The following is a 10,207-nucleotide window of genomic DNA, read 5'->3' as shown; positions in this document are numbered from 1 at the left end:
TCTCCTTTTTTCGACTTTAGTCGACTTAGTTTACAAAATACTCGTGCTAGTTTACGACAATAGTATAACAAGATTAGACTTGCTTATCCGTGGAGCTATTGTGGCTTACGCTGACCATTACTCGTTGGGATTTGTGGAGTGAAGTAAATATCGATACTACACCAATAACCATATTTCGATAATTTTTCACTGTCGACATCAATATACGCGCAAGCAGTGCTGCTGACTTGATCGTCTGTGGCGGGTGTTATCGGTACATGACATCTATTTAAATAAAGTAGTGATTACTTGCTCATTGCCTATTTAACACAAATTCAAAAAAATACTCAACTATTTTTCTTTTCAAAAATTGCCGGGCCGATGGGCTCGAAATTGATTATGCATCTTTCCGCAATTAATCGATATATAATTTAACGGTATTTTTCAAAAAAATACATATTAACATGTAGTAAAACAATGTTAATGAAAATAATTATGTGTAGGTATAGACCCCGGCAAGTAAGTTGAACAAAAAAAAACAGTTGTTTGCGCTGGTACAATTACAAACAAAAGTGTTAGACGCGTGCTCCGTCATTGTCCGGTACATAAGAGATGTCCAATGATTGAAAACGTACTTGATTGTAATGGTATCAACGTGTTGCTAGGGTTATTCGAGGCACCCGAAAAGGGGTTACTATGCATAGTTCAACTTACTATAATTAACGAGTAGGTATAGTAATACCAAATCGTTAATTATAATTATTAATTATATTAATCACAATCACTTGTGTTTCAGCGTGTACATGAACAATTAATTTTGTTTTTTCTCATATTTGTTTCATAAATGTACAATAACGGCTTCATTTTATCTGCAAAAGAAAATATGTGATTGGATTCTAAAGAATTTTATAACATTAATTCTTAGAGTTATCGAAAGTCCTAGGTAATTTTACCTACACTCTAGATTCTGGAAAATTATTTACATGAAGAAAATACTTTAACTAGTCATATTGAATGTATGTTTATCGTTTTAAATAATGCACAAACATAAATCTTTAACAGTTTAATATTATACGAAGAGTAAGCCCGCAGTAGGTATGCTCGTACAAGAGAATTTGTATTTTGATCATATTATTCATAAATAACAAAATATAGGAGAAAATCGCCAGCCTCATTGACGATAACAAGATCAAAGCCGTCTTAAAATAAGAAAAAGATATTTGTCTAAAATGAATTCTAAATTCAAACCTGTTGAACCAGAATGCATAAAACTAATCAAACCATAAAACATTAAAACCTAGTAAACCGAGAGCCTGTGACGGTCATTTTAAAGCTGGAAGTTAGTCACTTGTAAGCCCATGTTCCTTCCATAACTAGGTGAGTACGGTAATCAACTTAAGACTCAATAGCTCCACGGTAAAAGGCCCGGAATCCACACGTTAAATCGTGCGTTTGAATCCCACTGGACTCCTGTCGTACGTGGGTAAGAGTGGTCTTAACACTGTGTTTCGGACTAATTACTATATTAGTCGTATTAAAAAATATTTCGTTAAACAAAAGCGTGGAATTTAAAGGTAACGTATAATTTTATAGTTTCTTCTTCTAAATAGTCCAGACCGCTTAGCTTTGTGGGAATCTTTAACCAAACATTCCTGAAGTTTATATTTTTAAGATAACTGGTGAAAAGTTTCCAGGAAGCGTCTAGGCTGAACACGATTTATTATAATAATATCATCCTGAAGAAGATATTAAATAATTAATAAAATTCTCATGTATGCGGGTTTCCTTACGATGTTTTCCTTCACCATTTGAGACAGGTGATATTTAATTTCCTAAAATGCACATAACTGAAAAGTTTGAGGTGCATGCCCGGACCGGATTCGAACCTACACCCTCCGGAAGCATATACAGAGGTCATGTCTACTGGGTTATCACGGCTCTCTTGGTATAATTAGTATACTTATGTATACTTCATGGTTGCCTATCATAGGCACAGCCTTACGAGTATAAAGGTCGTGGCCTGTAAGTTGAACTATGCGCAGTAACATTTTATGCAATAAGAGGTGTCACGAGTAACCATAGCAACACTTTGACGCCATTACAATCGCGTAAGAAAATTTTCAATTATTTCACATCTATAATGTAACTGACAACCAGAGCACGCGTCTAAAACTTTTGTTTTTAATTGGATCTGCGCAGACAATTGTCAATTTTAGTTCAACTTGCTTGCCGTAGTCTATATATTACCTGTGGTAGGAGAACGGGCAAACAATCTGTTTTAAAATGACGATTATCCGATCACCACAGGCTAATATACTATAGTTTTAAAATTCGAACTGTTCGTATTGTAGATTAACAATAGTCATTTATTAGGTGTACTGGGACAAAAAATCGGGAACTTGAGTGGGGAAGCGGAAGCGGGGTTACGGGAGATGGAGTTAGAACGTGGGGAGCGAGGAGAGAGTGGGGAACGTGCACAACGAGAAGCAGGGTACGGTCGCGCGCGTAACTCTTCCCCATTTCGAAACGTGCCGCGCGTCACTCGGCGTCGGTAAAGTGACGTCACTGTCGATTCTTGTAACAACCTGTGTGATATAAAACAACGATATGACATATTGTAAAGTGATTAATGATCGATATGAATATAAAACTGATGGAAAGTACAAAAGTGTGCCCACGTTTGTAACATGACTTGTGTCGGTAAAGGGAGGAGATAACTAAACTTTGCTAATTATACTCGTATTATAAAGCTGGAAATTCAGGCTCTTAATCGATCAATCTAATCCATTGTAATATTATTTTTTTTTCCACCTTTCCATATAATTTTTCAGTTTCACATACAGTGTGTTGCAGACATATTCGTATACTTGATCGTTTGTGGCCGGCATTACAACTTTTTATATATAGGATAGCCCGTAGTTAATGTTTATATGCATGGATAATTAATGGATTATAGCAATTTTGGGCAAGTAGGCAGATATTGCACACTTAAATTTTTTCTTATACATTTTTCCCAGCAACCTTGTAACTACAAGGAGTACCTAGACACAAGTTTTATACCAATTTATAATTCCTTAACTAAACCTCTGTGCACAAGTTTTTAAAATGATGGTATACTTCACAGTAGCAGAGTTCCTTAATGACAAATTATTTTATATCAATAAAATGTAAATGTATACTTAATGTTTTGACAGTACCACTTTGGTTTAATTTTATTATTTTTGGTAAATGACTTTAATTTATGAAATGACATTGTAAATAATTGACAATTCTAATATTAGTAAATAAAAATTATTATAATGTACTCGGCTTGCACGCCTATGAGGCAGATAGTGTAAATGTCACGTAACGGATACGATGGAAGACCGGTCGTCCATTTAGGAGTCAAATGGTTAAAATGTAACAATATCTGTATAAGACCACATTCTGGCAATAAATGATTTATGATTATGATTATGATTCAGTATAAAAAATGTCCTGTAAAAATGTATGTATTTTTACAGGACATTTTTTATATCGGGACATTTTAATGAAAGAAATACAATTATTTCACTCAAAGCTTCTTCTACAAAACAAATAAAATAATATCATAATACATAGGTAATAAAATCCATAATATTCAACAGAAATCAGATATTAAAACATATACCTACTACAGCATTCAAAAAACTGATTCAAAATAGAACAATTTGAACAATCCGAAAAAAAATATAACCTCGTCACCCTAGGAATTTAAACTATGTTATTGTTATATTTATATTCATCATAATAAGCGCACTGCAGACTTGCCGACAAACTTGACCGTGTGTGACTGGCGTTATACTTACTTTTCCAGTTCCGTAAGTTGTTGTTTAGGAGTAGAAGCGGCGACTGGGCGGTTGCGGCCGAGTTTAGCTTTAGTCGCTTCCAGTATATCTTGCGTCACCAGGGGCTGCTTGTCATCTTTGGGTTTTGGTCGTACAGGGTTGTCCTATGAAAATGCGAAATTGGTAGATTTTTTAACCGACTTCAAAAAAGGAGGAGATTCTCAATTCGATCGGTATTCTTTTAGGTACGTACACCGATTACTCGAAGACGCCTGGGCCGATTTAAAAAAAATTTAAACTGTTTAAGCGAGCGCTTAGTTGTAATTTTGCCATAACAATATATAACATAATTTCAACAGCCCATTACAGTGCCAACTGCCAGACCTTGTAATTAGGAGAGGGGATATGGAGCTTAGACCCACCACGCCGCCCACGATACCGCCGCCGGCTTAAGTTGGTAATTTATTGGTCTGCGGATGGTAATGTTAAACGTAAAAGTAAACAACGAAGGGTTCCGTGCAATCGTGTTTAGAAACGGCAAAAAATCACATTTTTAATTTGAGAGCAACGTTCTACGTATAAGTTTAGTCATCTTAAAAAAAAAGAGATTAACAAAAATTCAAAAAATTGTTCAGAATACCGGCCAAGTGCGAGTCGGACTCGCGCACGAAGTTTTCCGTATCTATAATAAAAACGGCTAATATTCACATTTGTTGTATAAGAGCCCCCTTATACATATAATATTTCATTCTATTTTTTAGTAATTGTTGTTCTAGCTGCAACAGAAACACATCACCTGGGATTTTTTTTTTTAATGCAATAATTCTCATTTCGTATACGACGTGGTAGGTTATTGTAAATTTTTATTGACATAACATAATTGGCGTCCCGTTTTACCATTTGGGTACGGAACACTAAAAATACCTCCGACGATTTTTCATTTTTTGACGACCTCCGTGGCGCAGTGGTATGCGCGGTGGATATACAAGACGGAGGTTCTGGGTTCGATCCCCGGCTGGGCCGGTTGAGGTTTTCTTAATTGGTCCAGGTCTGGCTGGTGGGAGGCTTTGGCCGTGGCTAGTTACCACCCTACCGACAAAGACATACCGCCAAGCGATTTAGCGTTCTGGTAAGATGTCGTGTAGAAACCGAAAGGGGTGTGGATTTTCATCCTCCTCCTAACAAGTTAGCCCGCTTCCATCTTAGATTGCATCATCACTTACCATCAGGTGAGATTGTAGTCAAGGGCTAACTTTGTAAAGATTAAAAAAAAAAAAAAAAACCTTGGCTTTCCTCAGTTTCACGTTAGCAATGTCCTGCGGAGTGATGGAGAGTCGTGGTGTCATCCTGGGTGGTGCTGATCCGCATCTGGGAATGGTGTGTGCCCGCGCCAAGGGCTTCCTCTCCGGTGGCGGCGGGGGAGGGGGAGGGGGAGGCGGCGGCGGCGGCGGCGGAGGGGGCACGCATGGCGGACTTGGTGGCAATGCTACTTGCTGACTGCTAAATAAAAAATCAATCATACTTAACTCTACGTATATTTAAAAAAACTACTGAACCGAACTAACCAACCAAAAAACATTCTTCATAATCTTTGAGATAAACGCAGACAAACGTATAAACATCCTACCTCATTATTATCATCATCATTAACAACTCACATTCGGCTCACTGCTGAGCACGAGTCTCATCTCTGAATGAGAGGGGTTAGGCCGTACTCCACCACACTGGCCCAATGCGGATTGGCAGGGCAGACTCCAGGCAGGTTGCAGGTTTGCTTACAATGTTTTACCTTCACCGTTTGAGAAACATGATACCTAGTTAATTTCTTAAAATGCACGTACTTAACTGTAAAGTTGAAGGTGCATGCCCCGGACCGGATTCGAACCTAAGCCCTCCGAATCGACGGCAGAGGTCATATCTACTAAGCTACTCGTATCACGCCTCTCAACTCTACGTATATCGAAAAAAAACTAAGTCTTTTGTAAAAAGAATTATATGAAAAAACAGTCTGAAAAACATAAAGCTTTATGATATTTTTACATGGCTTGAGTTAATACATCATTATAGTTAGCGACGCCTTTAAAATAATCAGTAGGTAGAACATAATATAATGTTATTTTTAACCGACTTCAAAATAGGAGGAGATTATCAATTCGTCGGAATCTTTTTTTTTTATGTATGTTCACCGATCACTCGAAGACGCCTGAACCGATTTGAAAAATATTTTTTTCGTTTGAGAGGGTATGCTTTCCAGTTATATATACCTATACTATCTCTATCTATCTATGGAAAATAATATAATGTTACCTAAGCTTGCATTCCAAATTCGAAATTTTCTTCATCATTTCCTTCATCTGTTCGCGAAGTTCTTCATTCTCTCGAGCTAACTTGTTTGAACACAGCGTATGCTTCTCGTCCACTTGTTCAACAAACTTGTGCAGTTGTTTCACTTCTTGCTCCACCAAATTACTTTCTATTCCCTTGTTTCTAACGTTTTCCCGAAGTACATCGGAATATAATCCCGTTATGGACTGGTAACCCTGGTTTAGAAAAAGATAGTAACATTTTTATAAATCTTTACAAGTTAGCCCTTAATTAGGTACAATCTCGTCTGATGGTAAGTGATGATGGAATCTAAGATGGAACCGGTCTAATTTGTTAAGAGGAGGATGAAAATCCACAATAATTTCGGTTTCTACACGACATCTTAACGGAACGCAAAACTAACCAAGGCCGAAGCCTCCCACCAGCCAGTCCTGGACCAATTAAGAAAACCTCAATCGGCCCAGCCAGATCGAATCCAGACACCGTCTTGTATATCCATCGCGCGTAACGGTACGCCACGGTGGCCGTCAAACATGCTATAATTTATTTACAAAAATGTAAAAGTTCCGTTATAATTTTTTTTGGAATTCGGACCCATCGAAATGCGGACGAAGTCGCAGTGGCCCGCTAGTTGGAAACAATACAATAGAAATAGTAGATTATTAGCTAGGTAAAGTAAAAATGTGAAGATCTCGTAACATTGGCCTTTTCTAGTTTAAATCACAGTAAATATTTAAACCACAGAATATAGTAAAATATTTTTACTGTGTTTAAACGTTATTCTGAATAATTAATCTATACCTACTTATATTAAAATAAATCTTGTGGTGTTGTAGGTGGTAATCTTCGGATTTACTCAACCGATTTTGAAAAATTCTTTTACAAATAGATAGTCACGTTATTTGTGAGTGTCTCAAGCTATATTATATCCCCGTATTCTCACGAGACCGGGAACCACGCGGGCAAAACCTCGGGTCGTCGGCTTTTGTTTAGATAGGAATAATAATTGATCGTTGACATACCTTTTTACCAATCCAAGTGCAAATATCCATGATCTTCCATACTTTCGTACGGTTGGAACGACGATGCGATTTTTCCTTTCTAGGAGTTCCTGACGAACAAAACCACAAAGTTTCACAAGTATGCCCCATATTATTAAGGGATATGGCATGTGTCTATTTAATTAGTCAATTTTTACTATAACTATGTACGTATTATATTATGACAACACAATACAACAAACACAATAAAATTATTGTTGTTTACTACGAGTATAATATGTACCTATGTATTATAATCGCAAGAATTTGATTAGACTGTCGCTTTAGCCATTGGAATTTAAAGTTGCTAAATAAATGATGTCACGATGCTAAATTTGTAATTTGTCATCTAGACTGGTTTGTTGTGGGGATAACTTCTCGGTGGTAAAAGTCCGGTTTTTCTTTTAGTTTATTTAACTACTTTCAGTTTTAAAAATAATGATTACATTATTTTTCATACTTACTGCAAAAGTAATATATTACGAGGATATTTTATGACGAATCTATACTTATAATAAATCTGTAGAGAGGTCAATTCTGTACATGAAATATATTTCCAAAATAACTATCAGGGGGTGATTAGTGATCGATACTGATGCCAAAAATGCAATCAGTAAAATTTTTGTCTGTCTGTCTGTCTGTCTGTCTGTCTGTCTGTCTGTATGTTCTTTATAGAAACAAAAACTACTGGACGGATTTTAACGAAACTTGGTACAATTATTCTACATACTCCTGGGCAGGTTATAGTATACTTTTCATTACGCTACCATCAATAGGAGCAGAGCAGTGAAGAGAAATGTTGAGAAAACGGGAGAAGTTACTCAATTTTTTAAGATTCCGTCGCGTGTACAGCCCTAATGGTTAAAGCTATATAGAAATCATGTATGACGGAAATGTTCTCCTTAAAATTATCTATAAAAACACAACAGCATATATATGTCTATCTTTTATGGTTGACTCACAATAACACGTGTAACTCCCGATAGCTTAGAAGTTCGGAGCTTTCTAATTATATTTGTCTACTCTTATGTTTATAACACTCATCAGTCATCCCTAATAAGAAAGTTAACATTATTACCTATTCAATAAAAAGAGAAAAATCATAAAAATCATAAAAATAGGTAAAGAAACACCAAAGTTATACATGAAATACGCTAAGCCATCGCGCGTGAATACTAATTCATGCTTTAAGGATTATTTTTGTTACCGCGGTTAACGGTTGCCGCGCTCGACGCGACTCGCGGTGGGAGGAATAAATAAAGTGCAGCCTTAATGAGTAGGGTAGGGGTATGTTAGGGTAGGGTAGGGGTAGGGTAGGGGTAGTGTAGGGTAGAGGTAGTGCAGGGGTAGGGTAGAGTAGGGTAGGGGTAGGGTAGTGGTAGGGTAGGGGTAGGGTTGGGATCGGGTAGGGTAGGATAGGGGTTCCTAGGGGGGGGGATAGTTAGTTAAAAGTTTACAACGACTTTCACGCGGACGAAGTCGCGGGCGTCCGCTAGTTCATAATAAAAGTCTATTTAATCCTACTTCCTATGCTACTAAACGTGAAAGTTTGTATGGATTTGTATATCTGTTTTGATGTTTGTTACTTTTTAACGCCGCTACTACTGAAGCGATTTGGCTGAAATTTGGAATATTACCATTCCAAATTTCAGATTTTACTCTGGATTTTACTTTTACATAGGCTACATTTTATCCCGAAAAAATCTATGGATTCCCGAGACTTGCGAAAACTTGATGATTTTGATAGTATGAATGTTTGTTTCTCTTTTAAGCCTCGTCTACAAAACCGAATCACCTAAAATTTGAAGTAGAGATAGAAGTCTGGATCACGCCTGGACATCTATGGATTCCCGAGACTAGCGAAAACTTGTGGTGAAACTTTTATAGACACCGGTGTAAGAGGTGTTAGTTTACTCATACCTGCTACAGAGCAAGTATGTCTAAATATGCCGAGAGAGCTAATAAAGTTAAATATGGCTAGATAGATACTAATAATCACAACTATAAAATTTCATGTACTTACCTGATGTATTGTGTTCGGAGTAATTAGAATTATTACTACTGAATCTCCTGGATCTTTGCAATACATCGCGGATCAAATTGGAGTCAGATTTCCTTCGTCCCTTGCGTGATTTATAAGAATAATTACTTTTAATTGACTTAAATGACACATCAGATTCGGAGCATAATCGGCTTGAAGATTCTTGTGTTTTAGAATCAGTCACATCACTATTACTTGATGTACAGGAGTCGGTTGTACATTTAGTCTTTTTCCTTGGTCTTGCTTCAATAGCTTCGTCAAAAGAATTGCGTCTACATCGTTTACTAGCTGTTGATCTTTCAGTGCCGTCATTTGATGAAGAATCATCTTCATGAAAATCTTTACAGAACGATAAATCTACGTCAATTAGATCTGAATTTGGAGCTAAGATATCCGTCTGTGTGCTATTATCCATTCTACTGTCCGTTGGACATGCATCAATTATTATACTCATATACGGAGGAGTCAATTCTCGTTTGCTATCTTTGAACTCTCTAATCGAAGTAGCACTTATATAATGACTCTGATCCCAAGATGTGTCGTGTATGTTTTGCTTCGTACATTTTCTAATAACTTCTAATGAGTTATTAAATACATGGTCCTCGTTAACTTCTGCAAACAATTCATTGTCAACAGCTACAAATAAAGCTTGTTTTTCATCAGAAGTCGTCATCATTGTCAAGGGTTTTTGTTATTTTCATTTACAACAACTTTACTAAATGCATTTTACATGCCAGTATTTATAAAATTATGATAAAAACAACCACAAAGGTTCACATTTGATTTTAAACTTTGAATTTGACATCGATTTTATTAAAATTTTACAACTACCGTCAAATCTAAAAACAATGCTCGTCTTTTTAAAATATAATTATTTTTAATAAAAAAAATTAGGTTTATTTATTTCGATATAATATGCTTATCACTTTTTATTTAAATAATAACAAGACAATAAAATAACGATCATTACTAAAAAAACATCAAAATGGTCGTGTAGGAATTATAATAAACAAAAC

General features: G+C 36.3%; 1 protein-coding gene across 2 annotated transcripts; it reads right to left on the bottom strand.

The window, feature by feature from the left end:
- Window positions 1–265: 265 nt before the first annotated feature.
- LOC112052219 (putative uncharacterized protein DDB_G0285869) lies at window positions 266–9,997 on the bottom strand. Of its 2 annotated transcripts, none has more exons than XM_024091217.2 (6): window positions 9,174–9,997; window positions 7,133–7,221; window positions 6,093–6,325; window positions 5,069–5,285; window positions 3,807–3,949; window positions 266–2,564 (listed from the first exon to the last, which is right to left on the bottom strand). In XM_024091217.2, exons 1-6 carry the CDS (start codon window positions 9,865–9,867, stop codon window positions 2,342–2,344), a joined length of 1,599 nt encoding a protein of 532 aa, XP_023946985.2. In that variant the 5' UTR covers window positions 9,868–9,997; the 3' UTR covers window positions 266–2,341. The 2 variants fall into 2 exon arrangements, with proteins under 2 accessions (XP_023946985.2, XP_023946986.2); XM_024091218.2 differs by having other exon boundaries at window positions 5,069–5,282.
- Window positions 9,998–10,207: the final 210 nt, after the last annotated feature.

This window comes from Bicyclus anynana, chromosome 16 (genome assembly GCF_947172395.1).
Source record: "Bicyclus anynana chromosome 16, ilBicAnyn1.1, whole genome shotgun sequence".
NCBI lineage: Eukaryota > Metazoa > Arthropoda > Insecta > Lepidoptera > Nymphalidae > Bicyclus > Bicyclus anynana.
The sequence above is the reverse complement of the archived record's forward strand: the minus strand, read 5'-3'. Positions and strand labels throughout refer to the sequence as shown.